The sequence below is a fragment of the Cornus florida genome, unplaced genomic scaffold (assembly GCF_030987335.1).
Source record: "Cornus florida cultivar Cherokee Brave unplaced genomic scaffold, ASM3098733v1 CherokeeBrave_3.0.0_Hap2_Chr02, whole genome shotgun sequence".
Classification (NCBI taxonomy): domain Eukaryota; kingdom Viridiplantae; phylum Streptophyta; class Magnoliopsida; order Cornales; family Cornaceae; genus Cornus; species Cornus florida.
In genome coordinates, this window is record NW_026775572.1 from 9,310,561 (window position 1) to 9,337,953 (window position 27,393).

Genomic DNA, 27,393 nt, shown 5'->3' on the forward strand with positions numbered 1-27,393 from the left:
TCATCTCGTGCTAAGGAGCTCCGATCTCTCGGGACGGTATCGCCTGGCGTAACACCAGGATTCGGAATGCTCAAAGATCAGCCTCTCGAGGCTTATTGGGCCTAGGGCGATGCCAGGACTTAGAGTGCTCGAGATTTGATCTTTCGAGGCTTGAGGGCCTGGCGCAATGCCTGGGCTTAGGGTGCTCGAGATTTGATCTTTCGAGGCTTGGGGGCCTGGCGCGATGCCAGGGCTTAGGGTGCTCGAGATTTGATCTTTCGAGGCTTGGGGGCCTGGAGCGATGCCAGGGCTTAGGGTGCTCGAGATTTGCTCTTTTGAGGCTTGGGGGCCTGGCCTAGAGCGATGCTAGGGCTTAGGGTGCTCGAGATTTGATCTTTCAAGGCTTGGGGGCCTGGCGCGATGCCAGAGCTTAGGGTGCTCGATATTTGATCTTTCAAGGCTTGGGGGCCTGGCGCGATGCCAGGGCTTAAGGTGCTCGAGATTTGATCTTTCGCGGCTTGGGGTCCTGGAGCGATGCCAGGGCTTAGGGTGCTCGAGATTTGATATTTCGAGACTTGGGAGCCTGGAGCGATGCCAGGGCTTAGAGTGCTCGAGATTTGATCTTTCGAGGCTTGGGGGCCTGGAGCGATGCCAGGGCTTAGAGTACTCGAGATTTGATCTTTCGAGACTTGAGGGTCTGGAGCGATGCCAGGGCTTAGAGTGCTCGAGATTTGATCTTTCGAGGCTTGAGGGCCTTGAGCGATGCCAGGGCTTAGAGTGCTCGAGATTTGATCTTTCGAAGCTTGAGGGCCTGGAGCGATGCCAGGGCTTAGAGTGCTCGAGATTTGATCTTTCGAGGCTTGAGGGCCTGGAGCGATGCCAGGGCTTAAAGTGCTAGATCTTTCGAGGCTTTTAACTTTTCAACTTGCCACGGAGGATTTAGCCAGGGTTGAATTGACTTGTCAACGTGCCACATCAGCGTCTGATAAGTGACACCCACAAGGTGTCGCTGGACTGAAGCAATTTATTGGGTCTTTGTTTGATCAAACCTTCTCACGTCTCTCTCTCTCTCTCTCTGTCTCTTTCTCTGCGCACTACAGCCGCTGTCTATCAAGAATCAAAAGTTCAAAACCCATATCGACATATCATTTCAGATTGTTCAAAAAATCAAAACCCATATCTTTCAGTTTCCATCGCCCGTTGTTTCAGTTCGGTTCTCCGTTCGCAAGCTTCAGCAGCTGGCCACCGCCGTTAGCAAGCTTAAGGTAACGAGTAGAGGGTAAAATTGGCATAAAAAATATTACATCAGTCATTGCCTTTCTTTTCCTTCCATTTCCACCCATTTCTGGGAGGATAAGCATATCACTATACAAAGCAGACCATAACCCTCCAAACCCTTCCCTCTACTTTCCTTTTCTTCCACCCATTTTACCCAAACACAAATTTTTAATCACTCTCTATCATCTTCCCTTCCCTTTCCTCCCATTTCCACTCTACCAAACTGAGCATGAGTTTGTTGTTGAAGAAAAGAGATTCTTTAGACTGAGGTAGGGGCAATTTAGTCCTTAGGCGATTAAAAGGACAGTGTGGTCAGATTTAAGTGAAATATTATGCACGTGACAATCACGTGATTTAATTTCGTTAGTTAAAGGGAGGAGCAATATGACAAGCTTTTTAAAGTATCAAGAGATAATATGATAGTTTTTTTAATTGAGGGATTAATTGATAATTTTTTTGAAATAATAGGAGATTTTATGATTTTAGTCCTATTTTTAATTCTAAACATTTGAAAGAATTTACCAATATCATCCATTTTTTTTTTTTTTTGGGAATATAAATATCAACAATGAACTCTAACGCTTTGATTGGAATAAAAAAATTTGGAATTTGGAAATAAAATTTGAAAAGGAATTGGATTGTCATTAAAATAGTAATCTATTTGTAGTTTGGAATAAATTGAAATTTGTAAAAAGGAATTTGAGGAGAAGAAAAAAATTGTACCATTTTAGATAAGGGATTTAAAAAGGGAAAATAGATACTTGGTAAAATATGATGGTTTGTAACCATTTTAAAATGGTTATTTTGATAAGTTTAATGATTAGTTAGCAAATCCTTTCTAATTCCTTCTTTTTTTCTCCTGATTTCCTTACATTACAATATTTACTATAAAATCCTTTCAAACAAATTCGTTTTTAAAATATTTTCCAAACAAGACAAATTCCATTTGAAGTTAATTTCCGTCAAATTTTGGATTCCAAACACAGTGTTAAGATCTTCATAATTAATATTACAGTAAATTTTCTCATACAACACCTGAGGGTGTTAATCTTTTGCCAGAGTCGGTGGAACTCACCACTAGATCCATGGGAAAATCCAGCCTTTACCCCTCATATAATAAAAAATAATAATAATTAAAAATATAAAATAAAACAAAATAAATGTTCCATGGAAGATTGAGGACCCATACCCAAAAATCGAGAAAATGCAGGGGCAAATCGGTTTGTTCGTAGTAGCTGGAGAATGAAAACCTTGGCAACTATAGAATCGGAAAGTAAATCAAACAGCTGTATCCACAAGAGCCCCAGATCAGCCGTGGCCCGTGACCGTAGATTAGGTATATACTACTTATACACACACAGTATATATAACAACGGATGGTCGTCGGGATCCGAGCGTGACCGCTTTTGTTGTTCATTTAAGGCGTATTTCATTTTCATTTCCATTTCATTTGGTGGTGGTGGTAGTTTCGTTTCATTTACCATAATCTTTGGTTTTTTGTTTTTTTTTTTTTTGAAACGTGACGCGCTTAACCGAAGGACATTCGTTCTCTTTCACTTTCAAGAAGGGCATCAAGAAAGGTGCATTGTCATGAATTTTCGTTCGATTATTGTTGTTGATCTATCGTTGTTGTTGATCTATTGTTTTTTATGTGATTGACTTCACTCTCGTGACTGCTGATTGGTTTGTTCTTGATTTGAAGGTTTTGATTTAGGTATGTGAATGGATATTTGTTGTTTGATTGATATTGGGATTTGCAATTCAAACAAATTGCTGTATAGATATATACATTACAGTATTCACTGCACGAATTTTAGCGAATGCGTTGCCGTAATTTGGATTTGTTCTTTCGCCATTTTTTTTATGATTATTAGATATATATATGCCTTTCATATTATTGCAATGCAAGAGTTTTTTGAGTTGAATTCTGCCATTGGCTGCCAAGGAATCGTCTTTTCTTGGTTGCTTATCATGATATCTACTTCCAATTCGAGATGGCACCTCAAATTAGGTGCTGTGCAATTCTGCCATGATTTTGATTTTGAAGCTATCTGTTATTTACATGATGTAGGGAAAATTGTGGCTGTTTTGTTATTTATAATTAATTTTGGCACATAATTTGGATAATGTTGAAGTTTTGTAATATTTGACTGAATGAGGTTAAAAAGGAGGATTGTACTCTGATCCAGTTTGAATCTATAAATTCACTTTTTGGAAAAAGAAAGAAAAAGACTGGGTAATTTGAAATAGAAAAATTTTACCTGTCTGAAATTGGCTGTATGATTTATATTTTTGACAATGTTAGGGGCCAAATGATTTCTTATTTCAAATTGAAAGTATACACTGTCCAGGTTTCAGATTTCTTCCCCTAGAAAACTTATATTCATATAATTATATTCAGAACCTCATGTACACTGTTAGTTCTTCCCTGGATACATCTCTGTCCTAATTGCAACATTATGTAATTTTTTGATTTTCATGCTTTTTGTTTCTTTACGATGCAACGTGCATGCAGAAGCTGTGTTTGCTTTCACATTTTTCTGTATATACATGGTCGAAGTAAGATATAATAAGTCTCTGTGAAAGTTTTGGTGGTTATCACTTGGGTTGGCTAATGTTAACATTGAGGACCTGTCTTTTAGTTTTTGGACCACTAGAGTTTTGTTAGTCATTTCTGTATATTCATGTTCTAATAAAAAGATTAAATGAGTATAAGCATGTGAGATTAGATCTTAATCTTTCTTGATTCTTTAGATTTGTGCCAGTTTTTTCCGTATCTCTTAAATGAGTAAATCCCGTCTAGTACTTTCCTTTTAAAAATCTATTTATGATTTTAGATTACATAAAATTCAAAATATTAGTATATAAGCTCCTAAAGATCTTATTTCCATTTTGTTGGTGGTCATTGTAGCGAATTCACTTTTAGTTTTTGCCTGTTGCAAGATCTCTAGACAATGAGCAATTGAAAGAAGCTGGGTACATTTTTTACATTGTCACTCGCTAATGCAGTGCTAAATTCTCTGGCAGGAAGTAGAAGATGGCTGATAACGAGGATATTCAGCCTCTCGTCTGTGATAATGGAACAGGAATGGTCAAGGTATCAAATACAAATTGTTTTTGAAGTATTGTTAGCAGAGAAGTCCTTTTCTTTAAACTTTTACTCAATGTGACTAACACAATTTATTTATGATTAGAGTATTATCAATATTGATATACTTTCCTCCTTGGTATTCGAATTACTTTTAATGATTGTGACCTTCAACGTATAGGCTGGGTTTGCTGGAGATGATGCTCCAAGAGCTGTGTTCCCTAGCATAGTTGGACGGCCACGCCATACTGGTGTGATGGTTGGGATGGGCCAAAAAGATGCATATGTCGGAGATGAAGCTCAGTCTAAGCGTGGTATTTTAACTTTGAAATACCCCATTGAGCATGGTATAGTGAGTAACTGGGATGATATGGAGAAGATCTGGCATCACACATTCTACAATGAACTTCGTGTGGCTCCGGAAGAGCATCCAATTCTTCTCACTGAAGCACCTCTAAACCCAAAGGCCAATCGTGAAAAGATGACACAAATCATGTTTAAAACATTCAATGCCCCTGCTATGTATGTTGCCATCCAGGCCGTTCTTTCCCTATATGCTAGTGGCCGTACAACTGGTAAGCACAATCTATTCATTCTTGTTCAGTTATCTCAATATCAAGTATTCCATTTCTTGTTTCTAGGGGAACATTTGGTATTTAAGATATGTTTTCACCAGGAAACTTTCTTGAGCAATTTCCAGTTCTCATTGTTGATAAAGCTAGATGTCTAAACCAGGAATCAAATCGTTGCAATGGTGGTGCATAATTGGTTTATTCTAGGTTTTGTTTTGTTTTATATATGAGAATGGGAGTGTATGACAATTTGTAATCACATCGCACAAATACGGAAATGGATATTTAAGATTTATTTTGGAAAATTATTATCAATTAGATTTTGAAATTTCATGAGTTATTTTTTTAGGGGATTATCACGTGCTATACTGAGCATTTTTTTGGTCAGAAGTAGAGATGTAGTATTCGAAGTGAAAAGGGCCTTGATGGTTGAGGGTTTAGGCCTATTGCTTGGACTCTTTATGCATTATGTGAAGCCAGACAATTAAATGGGGAGGAATACAGAGCTACATCTGTTTTTGCATTTTTTTTTGGAAGGATGCACTAAACAAATAAGGGCGATGGTCCTTTGTGGGGACCCAATAAGTCAGGTTCCCAGGGTAAAGAAAGATGTTACATGCTTTTTGGGTCATTATTAGTTACTTAGTATAATTTTCTAAGTTCACAAATAATATGGTACATTATTTGGCTCATTTTGATGTTCATGAATATTTAATGCACTATTGATTGAATTGGCTTGACAGAGATGTTGAAGAATAAACATTGTTTTATTTGCTTCTTGTGCAAGTATTGTTCTGGACTCTGGAGATGGTGTCAGCCATACTGTCCCCATTTATGAAGGTTATGCACTTCCACATGCTATCCTGCGTCTTGACCTTGCAGGCCGTGATCTCACGGATGCACTGATGAAAATTCTGACTGAGCGTGGCTACTCATTCACCACTACTGCCGAACGTGAAATTGTGAGGGACATGAAGGAGAAGTTGTCATACATTGCCCTTGATTATGAACAGGAATTAGAAACAGCCAAGACAAGCTCAGCTGTTGAGAAGAGCTATGAATTACCCGATGGCCAGGTAATCACCATTGGTGCCGAGCGTTTCCGATGCCCTGAGGTCCTTTTCCAGCCATCTATGATCGGAATGGAAGCTGCTGGTATTCATGAGACAACTTACAACTCCATAATGAAATGTGATGTGGACATCAGGAAGGATCTATATGGAAACATTGTCCTCAGTGGTGGGTCTACCATGTTCCCTGGTATTGCTGATAGAATGAGCAAGGAAATTATCGCATTAGCACCTAGCAGCATGAAGATTAAGGTGGTGGCTCCACCCGAACGGAAGTATAGTGTCTGGATCGGAGGTTCCATCTTGGCATCTCTCAGTATTTTCCAACAGGTAGGTTGGTTTCTGTTCAATATTTTATTTTTAAGGTGCTCTTTGCAGTGTTTGTGATGGGGATAATTTGATTTTGCAGATGTGGATTGCAAAGGCAGAATATGATGAGTCTGGCCCTTCAATTGTGTACAGGAAATGTTTCTGATCACACACGAGCGAGCGAGGAAATAGGTGGATTAAGTATTATATTTATAATGTATTGTGGAAAGAAAATGTTGCTTGCATTATTGTTCTTTGATTCAACATATTCTTGTTCCTTATTGTTATTTTTAATGTCTGGACATTAACCTAATAGAGGGCAGGGTGATTTTCCGGAATGTTTCTAGTCTTGATTTTGTTGTTTTTATTTAGCAGTTGAGAAATGGTTGCCCTGCAGACCCTGTTTCATAATTATATATGTTCTTTGTTAGGGAGTGTTTGATGAATGAATGAATAATTTAACTCGGTAACTGCTGTTCAATGTGAAACATTCTATCTAGATAGCTAACTACTCATCGACGTCATCATTTGTGAATGTAATGTTGTGTTCTCTTACTGGGGTTTGCTGTGGTGGAGAAACTGGATTGGGAAAAAGAGAGATTCTAGTTAGAAGATATCTCTAATGAAATCGTGGCCTGGAATTGAGATCTTATTCAAATATTCAAATATTTAATATAGATCCCATCTGCATGGGAATTGTTTGATGTTAATATAATCAACTTGAATTCGGGATAGGGGCTGTCGTTTTCACTTTTCAGATTGTAATGTTCTCCAACTATGGAGAAATCAACTATGAATTATGACTGATATGAGTTGACAATCTCTAAGCATTAATCTTTCTCCACAAAGCAATAAAAATATTGCATTAATCCCTCCCTCAAAAAGCATCAAACAGATTTATTTCATATTTTGAAGATAAATGGTATTGTTCATCATAAATTCTGTCCAAAAATTAAATAGCAAAATGGTTTAGCTATTTCGTACTTTTTCACAGTATAGTTCCAACACGTTTTGCGTTTTTGGGTTGAACCATTTAACATAACTATTTGGTGAATAAACCGTAGTCCTATTCATGTCCTAACTATGAATTCACCTTATGAGAAATTATTCGGGAAGATACCAGATTATGTTATCTTCGAGAATTTGTTAAGTTTCACGGGATTGAACCTTAATGTACAATATTTTGATATTCTTTTTCTTAATATGTTGTATGTTGTATTCGCGATAATCTCATTTCTTTTGATGGAGAGGGGGTCCACCTTCTTATATTTCTACATCTAGGATCCGACTTGTATCATAGATACTAATAGGAACTGAACCATTATGGCAAGGAAAAGTTTGATTCAGAGGGAGAAGAAGAGGCAAAAATTGGAACAGAAATATCATTTGATTCGTCGATCCTCAAAAAAAGAAATAAGCAAAGTTTCGTCGTTGAGTGACAAATGGGAAATTCATGGAAAGTTACAATCCCCCCCACGGAATAGTGCACCTACACGCCTTCATTGACATTGTTTTTTGACCGGAAGACCGAGAGCTAACTACCGGGACTTTGGACTATCCGGACACATATTTCGCGAAATGGTTCATGCATGTTTGTTGCCAGGGGCAACAAGATCAAGTTGGTAAGGATTAAAATATCCCTTTTCTATGATCATCGATCGTATAGGGTCCCTTTACCATTCTGTATAAATGGGTTATTCTATTTGTACAGATATGGTAGAGGGGCGCATTCAATCCTTGTTTCTCTATTAGTTCTCAGTTCTTCTCTTCAGCGGAGTAGAGTAGTTTGGTAGCTCGCAAGGCTCATAACCTTGAGGTCACGGGTTCAAATCACATTTTTTACAAAAAAAATTGAGGTTTAACTTTGTTAACTAGTAATTAATTACCACTTTTTATTTTGGGGTGGGAGGGAAGGAAGGGGGATATAACTACTTCACTGTCACAGCCAACTATACCGAATCTTTTATCATATTAAATAAATTACTTGATCCTGGGCGGATAGCGGGAATCGAACCCGCGTCTTCTCCTTGACAAAGAGAAATTTTACCATTCGACCATATCCGCATTTTTTCGTTCTTGATATGCAATATGTCCACATATATGATATATATGCCTGGATCATATTTGTGTAGGGCAAGGCCAGAGATTCTCTTTAGGGTGATTCTAATTATTTTATTCATTTTTTTTCATTCAAGAAGTTTGACCCCCCTCTAGTTTTTTTTATTTTTTTATTTGCATTTGGGGGACTTATATTGAATTTAAATGTGTCTCACAACCGAAAAGAATTCGGGGGAGGGGTCATTTTGCTTTTGTGAAAATTTTACCCATCATCTTTTGCTCTATTTTTTTAGTGTAATTGGTGTAAGATTGTTTTCTTTTTATACCGCAAATTTTTGCACTTAACCGTAAAAACACTTATTATCTCTCTTATTTTTAACTCTCATATGACATTCTGTATAACTAAAGTGGATGAGATAACACATTCATCTGGTTAAGAGTGCAATATATACAATGATGTTGTCATGCTAATACTATTTAAACATATTTGATGCTCGAGTGTGAGTCATATTTGTTATATCAAACGGATAGAAACTCTAAATAAATTTTGAAAATGAATGGACTTAAAAGAATCATTATCATCAGACTTTGAATTCATTTATGTGAAAATGACAAAAGAACAAATAATAAAATGTCCGAAAAATGATGTTATTTGAAAATTTACTACCTTAGACATGATATCATTAATCCTGGAGGCTCAATGACAGTGAAACTTTTGGGTAAACTGCTCCACTTGTCGCAACCTAGCACTAAAACAAACTAATTTGGGCTTAGCTTAAGACTAATTTTTTAAAATTCTCATCGAAAACAGACTAAAATGAAATCAAGTCAATTATTTTTTAAAAGTTAAATTGAAAATTGTACTTGAAATTGATTCCATAAATTCATAGTTATAAATTTTAAAAGGGAGAGAGTATAATTTTTAGAGTTGGTCACGGATTGGATTAAGTATCAATTCTAATTCGATCCGCTTTCAACGGATTAGACAAATTTTAATTCGCCACCAATCCGTTATCTCACGGATTAGATCGAATTCGTGTAATAGGATCAAATCGGATTGAATCCACGGATTGAATTTTATCTAAATTATCCATTATTATTATTATTTTTATAATTAATATTATTTATTTATCTTTTAATCATAACTCAATAGATAAAATTTTAATTTATTTGTATTAATTCACATATTTAAATAATTATTAACTAATACAATACATCTTTAGAATTCATTAAATTGTCATTAACTAATTAATTTAACTAATATATATATAAATTTCACGAATCGGATTGAATTTTTAACAACTCAATTCATGATCCAACCTGTAAGTTAAGGATATCCGTGAGTATAATAATTCGATCCGATCTATACGGACTAAACCGAATCGAATCGGATAATTTTACTTTCTCAAAAGAGAGGTATTTGGTTTTAAGTTACTTACAAAAAGAAATAAATAAATGAAAACACTGAAATATCACGCAAGCCCTAACAAGCCTTATCAACCTGGATTTTAAAATTTTCAAAATTAATCGTTAATTTTTGGAAAAAAGTTTGAGCAGCCAGTAGAAAATGGACATTGTCCTATTCGCTCATGCCTCATCAGCCATGACAATTGACAAGTCCATATATGCACGACGTCGTTCGAATCACCTGTCTCTGCAGAAGACTCTAATTCTACCCAGAGTTGTTGATTTTTTCCGTCTCAGTATGTGTAGAATTAGTCGGTGAACCAAAGAACTTCACAAATCGGGGCGGATGAAAAACCCTAATTGATTGATTTGTGTAATTGATCAATCGTGGAGAGAGAGAAGAAAGGTAGAAAATATGGGTAGAATAGCAGTTGCAGTGATAGTTACCTCGTGGGTCATCCCCATCTTCATCATCGTCAATCGCATTGTCCCTGATCCTTACATGGTAATCTTTCAAAATTGAAATATAGACGTTATATCTATATAATCATCACGTGCTGATATACATATAATGCGCAGGATGAGATATTTCATGTACCTCAGGCGCAACAGTATTGCAAAGGAAATTTCAGAAGTTGGGACCCAATGATCACGACTCCCCCTGGCTTGTGAGTTTGTGAATCTTTACTTCTTGATTTTCTTTTAGACAATGTTTTTATACATCACAATTCACAAGTAGGTTGAAATTTCGATAGAATGGAAAATATTGGAAGAGAAGGGAGTGAATCATAGTGTTGTTTTGCATAGTTACTTTATTGGGCTTAAGTTTAGATACCGAGAAAAAAAGATGTTTTGATAAGTTTAGGGGGCAAGTAATTATAATTTTCTGTTTGGTTGCTCGGAAAATGTAGGAAAATAAATGAAATTACCAACAGGCCAGTGGCCTCGCGGTACCAGGCTCCTACTCCTCAAATGAGTACCAATTAAGGAAAAAAAAAAAAAAAATGAAATCAAACTTTTGAATCTTAGACATTAGGGGCAAATTATTATATTTTTTTTTGTTTGGTTGCTTGGAAAATATAGGAAAATAAATGAAATCAAACTTTTAAATCTTGTACATTTCATTGCTGGCGATTCAAGAGAAAATAACTTCATTGATTCTTCAATTTCGTAATTTCTTTCTCTCAAATGAAAGCAAATACACCTGAATCAGGTTGTTCCATGATGCCACTTAAGCAGTGCCTAAAGGCATAAAGGAATAAGGACATCAATGCTGAATGAATTCGAGTAAATGAAACATCAGCTACCTGAAAAACAAATTCAGAATGTCATTCTTTTGGTGCTAGTGTTGTGTGATGGAGTTCTGTTATGAGACTACCTGTGTTTTGGGTGAATTTGTTTAATGGTATATTAAACTTATCAGAAACTATCTCACACTTGAAACAGTTGGCATGCCTTTGGTTTTCTTTTCTTGGATACCCTATTTGTGCTAATTAGAAGAAAAATAAATAAATAAATAAATAATCAACCAAATAGAAGAAACATAGTAATAACAGAAGTTGATAGATTGAATCTAATACTTTTGCAGGTACTATGTTTCACTTGCCCATGTTGCTTCTTTGTTTCCAGGCATGTTATGTATGCAAATAGCCTCATTGTTTTCAGATGTCTGCTCCACCGCCGTTCTTCGCTCCACCAATGGTGTACTGGCTGTAATTTGCAGCATTCTGGTTTATGAGATAATCACCTGCTTGAGGCCAACTCTTGATGATAGAAAAGCAACTCTATATGCAGTTGTTCTAGCCTTGTATCCCCTCCACTGGTTCTTCACTTTTCTTTATTATACAGATGTTGCATCAACTACGATAGTGCTTTCTATGTATCTTGCATGCCTAAAGAAGAGTTACCTTTTCAGTGCACTGGTAATGGAATCAGTTATAACTTATGTCATATGTGATTAGTACACTATAAAATTATCTAGATAATTAATTTATTGATCAGGGTCATGCAGCTTTTTTCTCTACGTTCCTTGCTTCTGTCCTCTGTTTATAGCAATTTTTTATGAAAATATTTCAACTACATTTTTGAGGAATTTAATTTTTATATACTTATATGCCCAAAACCTAGGGCACAGCAGTAGTGTCCCCTCACAGTTGATAATTTAACAGGATGCCAGTTGTTTGAGTTTTCTACACCTGATCATCTTAAACTTGTTGCATACGAATCCCTTAAATGCTACTAGGCATATTCCTTTGTAGCAAATTTTTATGGCCCCTCACAGTTGATAATTTAATGGGATGCCATTTGTTCGAGTTTTCTACACCTGATCATCATGAACTTGTTGCATACTATTAACAACCATCTACTCTAAAAGCTTAAGCTGTTAGAGAGGGTGTAACTTTAATTTTTATGTCCTTCAACACGCCCCCTCACGCGTGGCCTTCTTTTTGGTCCAACACATGTTTTTCAATTTTTAATTAGGGTGTTAACAACCATCTACTCTAAAAGCTTAAGCTGTTAGAGAGGGTGTAACTTTAATATTTATATCCTTCAACACATACGAATCCCTTAAATGCTACTAGGCATTTTCCTTTGTAGCAAACTTTTATGTCTTCAATGCTTTCTGTTGTCTCCAATTATGGTGGTGATACCTCCAGATATGTTTTCTATCTAGGTATTACTAAGGATGAGTTTTATCAAATTTTCTGAACTACTTTTGTTACTTGTTTGGCACTCTTTGTTTTTACCTTCAATGGTAGTTATTTCTTAACCAAAGGACTTTATTTATTTTTTTATTTTTATTTTTTTGGTAAAACAAAAGACCTGTTTTTCCAGTTAACTAGCTCTTTAAACAAGTTGGTTTGAAATCACCTCATTGCTGGCACACTCTTTTAATGAAGTCTTCTATAAATCACATGATTCTCAATTTATTTAGTGCTCGCTTGGCGTTGCTGTTGGACAGACTAAAAGCACTTTTAATTTAAATTTCTGTTTTAGTTGTGTTTGGTAAATAAAAATAAAAAATAAAAAATAAAACGTTTTTTTGGCTTAGTAGTGCTTTACCAAAGCTCAAATTTGGAGCTTTTCTTAAGTAGAGAAAAAAAATTATATAAAGAAAGAGCCTATTTATGGAAAAAGAATACTTGTAAAAAGTGCTTTATATACTGCTTCACCAAATGCTATTTGATCTTCCAGAGGCTGTGATTTTGACAAATCTACATAAAAAGAAGAAGAAGAAGTGCTTGTTATAAGCTACAGCAAGGCCAAACGGGCCCTTAGAGGGGGATTTTATAAATAATTGGGTTAAACCTTGAAGATTTTTGACTGCCACATGAATTACAGCATGAAGAAATGCCGTGCACCACTAAAATTATTGTTTCTGAAACCATTACAGTTTATATTTCCTTCTTTATTTCTTATTCCTTATTCTTCCTATTTTTATTTTTGCAATGATCTTCATTCAATAAAGGAGAGCTCAGGGTTTCATTGTTCTTTATCAATTCTAATGCACCGACTTGAAAGATTGATTTCCAATCATTAGTAGTGGTACTTTTAAATCCTTACTATAATCACGAGTTGGACATGGAATTGTTCTTTATGTAGTTGGCTCAGGCCACCAGGTGCAACAAAGAGAGCAAAAAGAATTTCTGTGACAGACTTATGGTGCAGGTTTCTCCCATTAGATGCTAGTTATTAGTTTAAAGAACTTCAAGAGTTCGTTTTCGTCCAGTCGGCCTAGCTAAGCAAGAAAAGGCCCATTATCCGTCTCCTTATGTTTCTGGTTTGTCTACTGAAATGAGACTTGCATTAGGACCAAATTATGAGAAAACAACATACGGATCACAAGTTTGGAACATTATCTTCTATATCACTATAGGAGATCTATGGTGCATATTTCTCTTCATCATTATCCTTGCATTTATCCCATATGAGTGGGGTTGGCCACATGATTCTCTTTTTCCATTATTTTCTATTACAATGCCAGTGTTCTATGGTGCATGTTTCTACATCCCACATGCAATTTAGTTATATACTCTAAAGACATGAAAAATTGGTTTTTATGTTTCAACGGAAGCAGTAACTTGTGTTCATCGACTTATATGCAGCTTGGGGTATTGGCCATATTCATACGACAGACAAATATTATATGGATGCTTTTTATTGCATGTGTCGGGGTTATAAATTGTACTGTGGCTGCTCCTCCAAAAAATAATGTGCAATTAGATGACTCTGATGTATCAGTCTTGAAAGATGGTCAGCTAGCTTCCAATAAAGGTGTCACAGTGGGCCCCAATATGAGAAAGCGAAGTCTTGGTAATGCTTTGGGTACTGTCAACCATGCTATTTCCAGAACACGCACCCCTTTGGTGACACGTTCGTCAGGTTCTAAATCTCGTCTTCCAATGAATTTCTTAGTGATTTTAGTTACTAATTATAGCTTCCGAATGTCTCAGTCCTGCACAAATTTGTGTAGAGCAAGCTTTCTAATATTTGGCGGCATCTCCCATTTTTTGCAATAGAATATTCTGCAGTCTTTCTCATGAATATAGCTTGATGTAATGATGTTCATTTGCCGTTCTGTAGAGTATTTAGACTAATATTTAAATATATTTGAGTGAGAAAAAAATCAACCCAATATCTTCGAAAGTGGAGTACAAGATTTCCTGATCTATTTGACTGTGTGATGTGGACAGAGTGCCCTCTTGATTTACTCAATAACAAATAGTTTTGCCTCCTGCTATTGTTGTGTTCTTAATCATTTTTCGCCATTAACCCCCCACCCAGTGGTGCCCTAAATAAAAAGAAAGAAAAATCCCCTGTTCATGTGAAGAAACAAGATGTTAGATTGATACAAGAAATTGAATATGCATGTCTAGTGTGGGTGTGTAGGAGTCAGAGTAAGTTATGCCCTAAATTATAGGATACAAGGACAAAGCTGAAATTTCTAAGTACTGCATTTTTTCCCTTGTGAATATGGGGTAAATGAAGTGCATATTCAAACCAGTACAATTTGTTTTTCTCAATTTTTTTTACTTTTTTTTTTTTAAAAATAAAACTAAGATATTTCACTTTGGAATACCAATGCTACATGTGGCAGATTAAGAAGGTATCCTAAGAAGCTACCAACTAACTGTGAGCATGTTAATCTCTGACTCTATTGGTTGCACCAATTCAGTGTGTGTCCATAAGCGCGTCTTTGCGTATACTTTATTCATGCCTTACTTCGTCTGTGTCTTAAGTGTTCATTAGCATGGCTCAGGAGGAGTCTATTATTATGGTAAATGCATTGTCAGCAAAACAACCTTTTCTTGATGTCACCCTATCATTATTTTTCAGTCTTAATTTGAGAACGTCTACAAGTGCTTGCTATCACGAATGTAGAATAAGTGCCATAATGTTACTCACAGGTTGATGGGTTTAAACCTAACCTAAGGGGATAATATGATTACCAAATGCATGTCATCTTATTTTTCCAAGGTTTCCCTAATATTGTCAATTGGAAATTAAGTTTATGTGTGTGTGTGTGTGTGTATTTTTTTTTTTGGAGGGAATGGCAGAGGGAAGAAAACTAAATGAAGAGTCAAATAGATTAGTCTTGCTGTTGCGGCATCATAATTGAGTACTTATGCATCAAATATTGTGGAGTTTTCATATTTTGCTTCTAGTTTTCTGATCGTCATTAAAAGTTTTAACTCATTCTACGGTGTGATAATTGGGCATTAATGTGGAGTGGAGATATCCACGTGCAACCTTGGGTCTATCTCGTGATTTATCCTCCATCCCATGTACTGTATATGCTTTTGTCACAATGCTAACAGTATATATCATTTCGGCATTAACTTCATTGCAGGTTTGTTTAATGAACTTCAGGACATTATTTTAAAGTCATGGCATCTTAAGTGGGAGCTGTTGGTTTCCTTTGGTCCCTTCTTCATTGTGTTGGTGGCTTTTGTCACTTTTGTCCATTGGAATGGGAGTGTAGTTCTTGGTACCAGTACTACCCATCTTATTTTTTTTGTTGTTACTTAATTTATTTTTCTTTTAAAAGAATTATTAGAACTAGCATAAGACCAATCTCTCACCCTGCCTCCTGATCTTGCAGGGGCAAAAGAAGCGCATGCAGTTTCTCTACACTTTACACAAATAATGTATTTTAGTCTCGTTTCTACTCTGTTTATGGCTCCAGTTCACTTCACTTTAAGTCGAGCTTCAGTTATGGTCTGGTCATTTTGGAAGAACAAACCACTGAGTTTCTTTCAATGGTCTGTGGCCCTTGCTGCTGGTTTCCTTTCAGTGCATTTTTTCAGGTTAGATTGCTCAGCCACTTCACATGACAAGCACACTTACTAGTTTTTCCACTAGAAGTTCAATATTTTCACTTGCATGGAATTGATTAAAAGTTAATAGTCCTGGTTTTGTTTCATGCATGTGGTGCACGTGAAATGGGTGCCATTAGGTTCCACGCCAATTAGATCTGATATAGATTATCAGCTTTCTAGTGATCTTTTTGCAATTGTATTCCTAATTACATATTTTTATTTCTTTATTTATTTTGGAGCTGAACGTATCATACTTTTTTTTTCAATTCCCTTGAATGGTTAAACCTAGCTCCACAAGTTTTGATGGCCTGCAAATCCTAGATTACTTGGAAATTGGTAATGTTTAACTAAGAAGCACAGACACTTCCAAGGATGAGAATTTTGTGTTAAATACCGACGCATCTCGCATGCTCCCATACATGCTCAATTCATCTTGAATGTGTCAGAATTTTAAAAATAAAATCCGTGACACTTCTTTGGCACTTGGAAACATGTGACTGAAAATTTTTGAATACGACTTTCCTACGTCCAGGAGAAGGCAGAAATTATAAAAAGTTGACTGTGTTCTTTCATTAGAAAATTATGACATGGAAAGGTTTTATTAAATAAGTGGGTATTGGAGTAGGAGAGAAATTACCATAATCCGTTTATATACAGATACTGATATGCATATTTCATATTTGTATATGGACATGTATGCGTGTATATGTCATGCCTTTCCAATATCTTTGTCTATGTGACATGTTCTTAAAGTATCAACTTGTCATTAAATATTATGATAAAATATTATACTAACATATCATAAAAGTTATTTTTGTTGGATGCAATGTAATTCCGTGGATAAAAGATGTGGCAATTTTATCCGTGTACGTGTTATCTTTTAAGATTTCATTTTTGTTTTTGGGACAATGTGCCCGCGTCCATTTCTCATGTTTGTATGAGTGTCTCGTGTCGACACCTATGCTTCAAAGATTTAATGACGTGATTTACTGGAAATTGCAGCATAGCTCACCCTTATCTTCTTGCTGACAATCGGCATTATACTTTTTATCTTTGGCGGAAGGTCATCAAAGCTCATTGGTCAATGAAGTACCTTTTGGTCCCTCTTTATGTTTACTCGTGGTTATCCATCTTCAGTATCTTGGGTCAGTACAAAGTCAAATCATTATATCATTTCTTCTTTGTGTCAATTATACTGAACACTTGTTTATATGTTCACTGGCAGCGAAAGTTCAGAAGAAGATCTGGGTGGTGTTATATTTCTTGGCTTCTGCTGCAGTTCTTATCCCTGCTCCACTGATAGAGTTCCGATACTATACTATTCCATTCTTTTTCTTAGTTCTCCATTCCCACGTCAATGATTACAAGAGTTGGCTGCTGATGGCAATCCTTTATCTTGCCATCAATGTCTTCACAATGATCATGTTCTTGTTCCGGTCATTCCATTGGGACCATGAGCCTGGGATCCAGAGGTTTATATGGTAGATAAATGCCAAAGTTCGGAAAGCTTCAGGAGATCCTTACACAAGCCTTCAGCAAATTACTATTTGAAGTTTGAACATCACTTGACTCAAAGATATTGAAAAACTGAAAGAACTGGCAGAAAGCCCCTCGCTATCCCAGCACCCTCGTGGATTGCATTGGACAGCAGAGCACTAAGTTTTGGTTTATGGTTCAATACTTTTTGGTAATTTATGTCCACTGCAGGTTCTGCTACTCATTAGATAATGTTGTTCGGGGAAAACATGCTTCGTGTTCCTTTGTGGCTGTAATCAATTTTCTGGATGGATTTGGGTGGGATTGGATGTGAAAGGGGATATAGATTGTGGCTGTCAATTTTGGATTGGAACAAAATTGGAACTGGATTTGGGTACATTTACTTTGGAATCATCAGTTGAAGAAAATTTGCACTTTGTTATGTTGGTTATGTCTTTAGGTTGTACCTGATCTGGTTTTTTTGCTTTCGGGATGTTTCCATATATATTTTATCTATACTAGAGCAAATTTTTTTTTTTTTTTTTTTTTAGAGCGAACTTGGTTGTATGAATTAATCTACTCTGGATTCTCTGTCCTTTTTGCTTTTCATTCCATAAAAATAAAAAAAATAAGAGTGTTACAGGTTAACTATATTATCTTTTTTCTTTATTTTTTATTTTTAAGTAAAAATGGGGTTTTTTTTTTTTTTTTTTTTTTTTTTTTTTTTTTCTCTAAACCTAAACTGAATTGAATTTTAAAATTAAATGTGTTTCTAGACTCCCAAATACAATGCCCAGCATGCAATTTTATATATATATATTGATGATGGTGGTGTCGTTATAAATTTTGTTTTATTAAACTGATACATGACATAAATATTTCATTTACTAGTGAATAGTGAATACTAAGTTATACGACTATTAAATTTGATTAAAAACAACGAAAAAAACAGAGTGACGCTTTAAAGATGGTCCAACGACGTCGTGAGTCTCTGCTCCTTCGTTTGAGTACAATACTCTGCAATGGAAATCCCTGGATTCGAAGTGATGGTGCATTGACTAACACAGAGCTTAGAATGACGAATCAAAGGCTTCGAGGTCTGATCTGGTGGCGAAAATGGACCAGAAGAGAGTGGACCATCGCAGCCGTCGGATTCACTATACTGATCTTGGTTTTCTCCCTTCTCTCCAATTCACGGACCAAAAATCTCTCCGCCACTGATTCTGATTGGGTCCCCTTAACCTTGTTGCGCAATGCCAAGAACAGAGGCGCCTGTAATCCACTCTTTCCAAATCATATGCAATACACATACAAACACGCACTTATATATATATATATATATATATATATATATATTTTATTTAGTTACATGTCTTCTCCCCTCGTTTCAGTTTGTTTGGATGGGAGTATTCCTGGATACCATTTTCAAAAGGGCTTTGGATCTGGCTCTGTGAACTGGGTTCTTCACATTGAGGTTTACACTCCTCTCTCTCACTACTATTTTCGTTTCTCTGTTCTTAAAACACGAATCGATCTTCATTGATAACTACTTGTATCAAAACAAAGTGTGTCTATATATATCTATATAGGTATGTATATGCTTAGAGAAACTTGTAAAACATTTTTGCTGTTAACAAATCGAATTAGCAGAGTCAACTCTACTCTATTTAATTGCAGAGGTAGTGATTACCTCACTGATATTTCTTCTTTTCTTGTTACATTGCTAGGGTGGAGGTTGGTGCAATACAATAGAGTCGTGTTCTGTTCGTAAGAACACTGCATTAGGTTCTTCGAAGTACATGGACCATCAAGTTCAATTTAATGGAATTTTGGGCCATGACCCATCACAAAATCCTGGTAACCAGTGCAAAATGTACTCTTATGGCTTACTATTTAAGATTCTTTTTTTTCGTTTTTTTTTTTTTTTCATTGTTAAAAAATATGTGATGCCTGTGGTGAGGCTATCCTCTTTGTCTAAACGTTGTGAAGAACTTTAAATTTCTAGTACCTAGGCGCTACAAGCACTGTACTACATTCTGAGTATATCATGATATGTTTATGCATGTGCCCCTAGAGTATCTTTATTGTTGGTGGACCAGAGACAAGCGTAGCCTTTTATAAGAGTGTCTGCTTTCAGACTTGAACTTGCATTCTCATGCTTTTCAAACTGAGCTTTTGCTATTACACCAAACAATGGCCTCTTACACATTCAATGCCCTATTTTTTTTACTGCAACCAGTTTTCATGGCCATGATATGGACCTTGTGATGGCATTTCACTTTTATTTGGGTGCATCACAAAATTCATGCTAACTGATTATAATGGTTGTAAAAATTTGGAATTTTGGACAAACTTTGGATAATACGTCAACTATAATTTTGCAAAGTCTGGGCGTACTTGGTTATTAATTTTCAGAACCATACTCTTTTATATTCTTTTGTTGATTTAGCTAGAAGCTAGGATGAACTATTTGGAACAGGAAGCATTGATAAACCCATTGCATAAGTTGGCCCTAGATTATACTGTTTTAGAAAAGGCTAAGTATCCCTGGGTCAATTTTCTATCTCTTAAGCACTTCATTAGCAATTTCATTCTCTTGCGTAGGGCTTTCTTTATCTTGATTGATAACTACTTTGTAAATGTTGTACCCCAAAAAGTGGTTGGGTGATATTAGTCCTGCAAGTATGTATATAGAGACACATATACACATTAATTGTTTTCGTCCTTTTATTTCTTTCAATTTGTTAAATGATGATTGTCTGAACTTATTCATTTGGTATGGAGATATTCTAGTCATCCATTAGTTCCGCAAAACAAATGCTTTGAATCTGTTTTATGCTTTAATCTGGGGGATAACAACAAACCACTCACTTTTTTGTCTATTTAATGTTCAAAGTTAGTAGGATTATATATATATATATATATATATATATATTTGTTTATTGTAATGTTAATAGCATTTTATTGTTGATGTTATTCAAATATAACCAATGCTTACATGAGCTTTAGTCCAATTTCTCCAATATTCATATTCAATCAGTTTCAGATTTCTAATTTAATGTTGTCGGCATTCTTCAGATTTCTTTAACTGGAACAAAGTCAAGATACGTTATTGTGACGGTGCATCTTTTGCTGGCCACCCTGAAAGTGAGTCTAAGGTAAGTTTGTAGGAGGTTTTTTTTTTTTTGATTGGTTGGAAGTTATAGAAAAATTTGTGCATTTTTGTACTTCATGTCAAATGAGAAGGGGAAAAAGTAAAAGAAACAGATTTTATTTTTGATGTAATTGTCTTCTGTCTTTTATGCTGCAGCATGGAAAGGAACTCTTCTTCAGAGGCCAGCTTATCTGGGAAGCACTACTAGATGAACTCTTGTCAATAGGATTGTCTAATGCCAGACAAGTATATTACTTAATTCTGTTAATTATAAATTTTCATTGTTTTTTTTTATTAAGATTAAAAAGTTAATAGACACACTCTGGGAATCATAGACTTTTAGATGATTTTCATGTTATTGTTTAATGATCAATGGTATTAGAATCAGAGGTAAGTTTCATTTTCCTCTCCCGTCACTCTCATTCTGGTGGTTTGAGTCATTTAGACTTGATTACACTTTCACTACTCAATGTAGTTAGCCCAATATTATGGTGATCGGCGACAAAAGTACCAGTATAACATAAAGACTGAGTTGTTGCTCACCCAAACACTTTGTATCCCTCAAATCCTCAGTGGCTCTAGATTCAAATGAATCCTGAATCTATTTTCATTCTAGAGGTGGTTTAAGTAATAGTTTTTTTTTTTTTTTTTTTTTTTTTTTTTTTTTTTTTTTTTTTTTTTTTTCTCCCTGTAACACTTGCAAAATAGATTGAAATCATTGACAGCTGTTGTGCCATTGTTTACTCTACTGACATGCCTTCAGCAGTGAACTTCTATCCACACTAATGTAGTGATTTTTGCTGGTTGTGATAAATCTTCTTTAAATGTTGTTTTCTTGTTCGGTTGATGATAAGTATTGACCTGCATTCTGAATTTAATTAAAAAACTGCAGTTCCTTACTGATATATTTGATAATTTCACAGGCACTTCTTTCAGGATGCTCTGCTGGAGGGTTGGCAACTCTTATACACTGTGATAATTTTAGAGAAATTTTGCCAAAGGCTGCTAATGTCAAGTGTCTTTCTGATGCAGGCTTTTTTCTTAACCAGTATGTTCTTTTACATATATGTTTCCATTATACAACCATATGCTATCTCTTTATTAAGAATCTTCACATTTCAAGTTCTTCTGAAATGGCATTCTTGTGGAATTATTTTTTAAGAATTTGTGCATGGAGTGTTTTACTGTAAAGCTTTCACAGAGCTTCCTTTTAAAAAAATAAAAATAAAAATTCACCTTTATCTTTCACACTTCTCTTTTATCTGCATGTGTGTTTGTGAGTGTGTGTTTGAGAGAGAGAGAGACTTTAACATAGAATTCTAATATGAAAATTCAAAAACAAATATTTTTACAGTCATGGTGGTACCGTGGTAGAATAGAATTTATATACATTGAAGCGATGAAAGCTCGTTACAAATTAACAATAAATTCTTGAATGCTGGTATGTTGGCCGTTCCATGTTGACTCATTCCATCCTCAATGGACAGCTAAAAACGCTCGACATCTGGAAGTTTGAAGAAAAAGTACAAGACTTGTGTGGCAGTCCTAGATCCCGTCCAGGAGAATATGAAAGACTGAAAGACATGAACAAACTGTTATGGAGGAAGCTTCCCACAGGGATGTGATGGTTCCTCAAATTTCATTGAGATTTTCAGAATTTATTCAAAATTAAGCTTTCGGCGGGGATGTGATGGAGATTTTCACAATTTATTCAAAATTTTGCAAACATGCTTTTCCTTTTCTCAATGTTAATCTTGATATAAACTTATATGTATTTTGTGATCTTAACATATTTGTCCACAATGAAATCTAAAATGGATACCTATAAGATGTGTAATGTTCTAAAAGATTCCTGCAGTTATGTTGAAAGCTTGTTCTACATGTATGATGGTTGAATGCTCATATTTTAAGCATGAAATTTGATTCTTTGTATTTTTTCCCGTCAATTTCAGGATAGATATTGCTGGAAATCACACCATTGAATCTTTTTATCATGATGTTGTCCACCTACAGGTTGTGCCGTCAAGCTTTTGTACTTCTTTATTTGTATTTTATACCAGATTTTAGTTCTATTTAGATATCACAAGTTCCTGTTTTTATAATATTGTCGATGTTCTGTATTTGGCCATGATTTTTCGGTAATTAATATTTGGCCATGATTGACACTTAGGTCTTGGTTTTTTGGTCCTTTTGAGATAATAGATGGCTTACATTGCTTAAATCAAATCGATATACTCATATATATATTTTTGCATTTTGGATTTATGCATTTGTCTACTCCAAAACAATTAGAATGTTTTAAATTACAAAAGAATGAAATAGTTATATGATATGTAGTTACAAAAGAATTAGGATTAATAATGAACGTGTGACGGGAACACCAGGTATAGTGCCCATAAATGATAAAATTAGACTGCAAAGTAAATAGTATGTATGTGTGAACTTTGACTTCAAATTGTGTAGTCGATTTCGTCATCATAATGATGCAGTTAATGCTCTGAATTGAAATACACTCGTTTAATCACTCTTTTGTTTCAACTAATGCTGCAAATTCTATTCTAGCCTTCTAGGACTGATTTTTGATATTCTATGCTTACCTTTCTTGGTGTCAGGGTGTAGCAAAAGGCTTGGACAAGGATTGTATGGCAAGAACAGAACCGTTTAAGGTGAGCTTTTTCATTGCAATATTGCACATAACTTCCACTTGGAATCACTGATTATATATAAGCTGCTTTCCTGTTTTGCTGCTCAACCTTGATTATCTAACATGCAGTCACTGTTATTTGTTATGAACTACAATGCCAGTGTTTCTTTCCTCAAGAATTTATTAATAACATAAAGACACCACTTTTCCTCGTCAACCCTGCTTATGATTTTTGGCAGGTAATCCATCCTCAGATAACATGTTTCATTTATTCTTTCTGCGATGCAATTTTACAAGCATCATGTAAAAGTAATTTTTTTTTTTTTTTTTTTTTTTTTTTTCAGATACAACACATCTTGGTACCTGATGCATCGGATCTGCATCACAGCTGGTTCAAATGCAGGCTGAATATTCGTGACTGTAATCCCAGCCAAATTGAAGTACTCCAAGGTGATGGCATATGTATTTACTCGTGAATGTAATGAATTGTCGCTGACTTTAATAAATTGTGCTCTTTAAAAGCTACCATCTTAGTAATCTCATAAGTTAAAATTAGAGGAAATGCTGAATCACCAGGCCAGAATGTTTTGCAGGTGCCGTGATCACCCCTGCATAGGAGACTGTTTTATCAATTAAAAAAAAAAAAACATTAAAAAATAAAATAATGATGGTGTTAAATCCATCATAATACAATACTAGGGTTTGGTTGTTGATAAATGATTATGATGATGATGATGATGATGATGATGATAATAATAATAGAATGACATGGGAAAGTCACCTTATCCATAGTTTATATTTAAAACAATAAATGCTCCAGCTGATATCATGGCATGGCATGTCCGACCCTAGTAAGAGCTTTAAATTGGCTCTTTTTTTAGTGATTGGTGAATAACTGGAATTCATATTTATCTCATATAGTATCAGGAGTGTTAGCAATATCTGAATATGTTATAATGTATTCCCATACTGTATGATTTGCTAATCAGAGTTATGATATAGGTTTTAGGAATTCATTGCTAGATGCGCTCAAAGAATTCCAGCGGAACAAGGAAGGGGGAATGTTTATAAATTCTTGCTTTATTCATTGTCAGACATGGACGGCTGAGACATGGCATTCTCCCATTTCTCCGAGAATCAACAATAAGGTAAGGAAAATTTCTTTCTGCACTATTTGGGGAGTTGGGGAGATGAGAAGGTCTCAACTTAAATAAATTCACTCAACCTAATAATTTGTCAAAATATGCCCTTCCACTTGTTTAAATATGATTATGGTATTATACTGAAAGAAAAATCTATATTCTCTCTCTAGAGATTTTTTTTAAATTAAAATAGATACTATTATGTCCAAGTCTGCACCTGTACCGTCCCTCCCAACTTTCCCTCCTCCCAATACACTTGAACATGCATAAAGGTGGTTGTAAAGCCCTGGCCAAAGGATTAGAATTCAAATTCAAACTACCAACCAATTCTGCACCTTCCCGTTAAAACCTTATCATTCAAACACTGATCTCAAATTCTCAATACAAGAACGTAGAGAAAAATCCTCACCGATGTTATACCCCAGAATCCTGCTAGCAACAAACTAATGTCCACTGGCCGCACTATCAGCAAAAGGCCTCCATCCCACCTTTCGCGGGGAGTGGGGATGGAAAGGCTTCCATCTTTATCACTTCTGCGCCAGTAGTACCCAACCCAACCTTTCAAGGTGACACTAAATTCATTCAAAAACCTTCCACCACCAACACCATACCGGCCCCACTACAAGCAACACAAATTTCATTGCTGCAACTAGATACCGCCACCGTTATACCCTCTCAGTTATGTTGGAAAACCAGCACAGATCATTCTTGGGCAAGTCCAAACTTTACTTCAACAAGAAAGGTGCTTTTTCCTCGTGTTTTTGCAATTGAGTTGCTCTGCTTGGTGCCTGCGAAAATGTTTGAGTGCCATAACCTGTACCTTGGTGGCACAGGAGTAGTTTTCTCTTTGGAACCTAATGGGATTTGGGAAGTGATTGTTTTACTGGTTGTTTAACAGACAATTGCAGAGTCTGTAGGCGATTGGTACTTCGACCGGGAAGTAGTGAAACAAATTGATTGTGCTTATCCTTGCAATCCTACTTGCTACAATATGGAATTTACTCAGAGCTGATGACACTTGAGACTTTTTCTGGCTCGCTTATGGTTTATGCTCAGCTTCATCCCCAGTTTCTTGGCTTTCAGCACCATAAATCATCTTCTCTTCAGCTAAAGTGCGATTAGGAGTTAAAATTGAAGATGCACAAATATACAGTAGTTGATGGCATCATAAGATGGGACTAACTACATAATTTGCTGCTTTGTGCTTCATGGAATCTGTACTCAACTGGATCAAGCCATTTCATGTATTTTAATTTTACTGTGATACTTTTTGTATAATCACATTCTTGTACTATTACGAGTTCCCCATCGGCTTAATCCTGAATTGGATTTCTTTTCTACCGATACACCTTTATAAGGATTTTATGGTCTACTGGTGGTGTTTAATTGAAATATAGAAAGGAAACGATTTGGTTGCTAAGAAACTAGAAGAAAATTACTCAGAAATCATTATTAAATATAGGTATTCCTTGTACAACTAAGCAATTAATACACATTCTGCAAACAGGATGGCATAAACATTATTAAATGTATGTTGGGAGTTATTTTGGGTCTGTTTCGTCACTTGGAAAAAAAAAAAAAAATCAGAAAATTGTACAAAAATTTTACTTGATTCAATTTTCTAAATATCAATTATAATTTTTTTTTTTTATAGTTTTAAAAAAATAATTTTCTGTTTTTTTTTTTTAATGATTGAGTACCATTTAAGTTTGTTCTTTTTATTTTATGTTGGGATTCTTTTTCCAAAATCTTCTAAAGATAATATTTTATGAGTGACAAATCAAACAGGCCGTTCGTCTTTTCAAGTTGGAATTATTTTTCAAAACCTTCTCAAAGTTGATAATGAGAATTACATTTTTTTCAAACATGATTGTAGCTAAATATTGTATCAGTTTTTTTTAACTGATTTTTTTTTTTTTTTATTAGAATTTTTGAAAGAGAATGATGTTGAGTTCAATTCTCATTCGAATCTTTGAATTTTGGTTGGAAATGGTAGACTTACATTCGAGTTTGGTTAGAGTTAACGACTATCAATAAAAATAAAAACTGTTACAGTAATAAATAATCGTACTTGCACCGACTAATTTTTTAGAATTGCTAGTTTACTCTATCTGATTGGTCATTTATTATGTTATAGGAACTTCCAACTATATCAGGAAAAGGATCTTTTTCTGTAAAAATTCTGGAATGAGGCTTACATCTCTTCTAAAAAGTTCTTTCATTTATCAATTTCTACAAACTATTTAATATTATATAATTGTTATCTCTCTCCAACACTCCATATTTCCTTATTAATTTTAGTAGTTTACATTATTAAACTTGTTAGAAATGTGACTCTACTCTTAATTTTTTTTTTCTCCATTAAATTAATGATTAAGATTTAGTTACTAGAATTTTCCAATTAAATATATATATATATAAATTTTCAAACTCTTTATCCTTTTGAAATCTTTCTACAAATTTTTCAATGTTACAAATTATAAGAGAATAAAAGACGTATATGTGTGGTTGAATTTTTAGTGACAAATTTTCACACACAAAAAAAAGGTATTACCCTACTTATTCGGCATGAAACCCCTCTAATATCACTTATACAGAGTATAGAACTTACCCTCTAATTAAAAATTTTAAATTGTTGGGTTATACTTCATACGTACTTTATAACATTTCCCAATTTAGATATGATGTAAGACAAACACTTGGGCCTATAAATGTCGTAATGTAAGATTTGTAACGGGATTAAACAAGTACTATAATCCAGTGATATTTTCTTTCTATCTTAAAATTGAAGGTAAAATGGTTTAAGTTTCAACATGAATAACTCAGATAGATTAATTCACATGGATCTTAACATTATTTACTTAAATTCCTTCTTATTTTATATTTTAATGTCAGT

At 35.0% G+C, this 27,393-nt stretch overlaps 3 protein-coding genes across 5 annotated transcripts; all 3 read left to right on the forward strand.

Annotated features, from left to right (window-relative positions):
- The first annotated feature begins 4,294 nt into the window (after positions 1 to 4,294).
- On the forward strand, positions 4,295 to 6,462 carry LOC132293527 (actin-like). 2 transcript variants are annotated; one of them, XM_059791049.1, is made up of 4 exons: positions 4,295 to 4,354; positions 4,527 to 4,924; positions 5,705 to 6,317; positions 6,397 to 6,462. In XM_059791049.1, the coding sequence occupies exons 1-4, from the start codon at positions 4,295 to 4,297 to the stop codon at positions 6,460 to 6,462; spliced, it is 1,137 nt and encodes a 378-aa protein (XP_059647032.1). The 2 variants fall into 2 exon arrangements, with proteins under 2 accessions (XP_059647032.1, XP_059647033.1); XM_059791050.1 differs by having other exon boundaries at positions 5,705 to 6,325; position 6,397.
- Positions 6,463 to 9,948: 3,486 nt separating this feature from the next.
- Positions 9,949 to 18,205, forward strand: LOC132293528 (dol-P-Glc:Glc(2)Man(9)GlcNAc(2)-PP-Dol alpha-1,2-glucosyltransferase). 2 transcript variants are annotated; one of them, XM_059791051.1, is made up of 8 exons: positions 9,949 to 10,266; positions 10,341 to 10,429; positions 11,350 to 11,683; positions 13,868 to 14,144; positions 15,613 to 15,750; positions 15,865 to 16,069; positions 17,084 to 17,226; positions 17,307 to 18,205. In XM_059791051.1, exons 1-8 carry the CDS (start codon positions 10,177 to 10,179, stop codon positions 17,564 to 17,566), a joined length of 1,536 nt encoding a protein of 511 aa, XP_059647034.1. In that variant the 5' UTR covers positions 9,949 to 10,176; the 3' UTR covers positions 17,567 to 18,205. The 2 variants fall into 2 exon arrangements, with proteins under 2 accessions (XP_059647034.1, XP_059647035.1); XM_059791052.1 differs by lacking the exon at positions 9,949 to 10,266 and having other exon boundaries at positions 10,340 to 10,429; positions 11,391 to 11,683.
- Positions 18,206 to 18,379: 174 nt separating this feature from the next.
- On the forward strand, positions 18,380 to 25,839 carry LOC132293529 (pectin acetylesterase 5-like). The gene is made up of 12 exons (XM_059791053.1): positions 18,380 to 18,831; positions 18,949 to 19,031; positions 19,285 to 19,414; positions 20,636 to 20,715; positions 20,868 to 20,957; positions 21,635 to 21,759; positions 22,664 to 22,724; positions 23,324 to 23,377; positions 23,517 to 23,594; positions 23,700 to 23,805; positions 24,358 to 24,503; positions 25,396 to 25,839. Exons 1-12 carry the CDS (start codon positions 18,525 to 18,527, stop codon positions 25,507 to 25,509), a joined length of 1,374 nt encoding a protein of 457 aa, XP_059647036.1. The 5' UTR covers positions 18,380 to 18,524; the 3' UTR covers positions 25,510 to 25,839.
- Positions 25,840 to 27,393: the final 1,554 nt, after the last annotated feature.

What these genes read in the sequence shown, in the direction of transcription:
- LOC132293527 (XM_059791049.1), top strand. Translation starts at nt 4,295, where the DNA reads ATGGCTGATAACGAGGATATTCAGCCTCTCGTCTGTGATAATGGAACA. An exon ending in ATGGAACAGGAATGGTCAAG is followed by an intron (nt 4,355 to 4,526) that starts GTATCAAATACA and finishes TTCAACGTATAG; the next exon opens with GCTGGGTTTGCTGGAGATGA. An exon ending in CTCTCAGTATTTTCCAACAG is followed by an intron (nt 6,318 to 6,396) that starts GTAGGTTGGTTT and finishes TTGATTTTGCAG; the next exon opens with ATGTGGATTGCAAAGGCAGA.
- LOC132293528 (XM_059791051.1), top strand. Translation starts at nt 10,177, where the DNA reads ATGGGTAGAATAGCAGTTGCAGTGATAGTTACCTCGTGGGTCATCCCC. An exon ending in TTTGGTGACACGTTCGTCAG is followed by an intron (nt 14,145 to 15,612) that starts GTTCTAAATCTC and finishes ACTTCATTGCAG; the next exon opens with GTTTGTTTAATGAACTTCAG. An exon ending in CTTTCAGTGCATTTTTTCAG is followed by an intron (nt 16,070 to 17,083) that starts GTTAGATTGCTC and finishes TGGAAATTGCAG; the next exon opens with CATAGCTCACCCTTATCTTC.
- LOC132293529 (XM_059791053.1), top strand. Translation starts at nt 18,525, where the DNA reads ATGGTCCAACGACGTCGTGAGTCTCTGCTCCTTCGTTTGAGTACAATA. An exon ending in GATTGTCTAATGCCAGACAA is followed by an intron (nt 20,958 to 21,634) that starts GTATATTACTTA and finishes ATAATTTCACAG; the next exon opens with GCACTTCTTTCAGGATGCTC. An exon ending in ATGATGTTGTCCACCTACAG is followed by an intron (nt 22,725 to 23,323) that starts GTTGTGCCGTCA and finishes TCTTGGTGTCAG; the next exon opens with GGTGTAGCAAAAGGCTTGGA.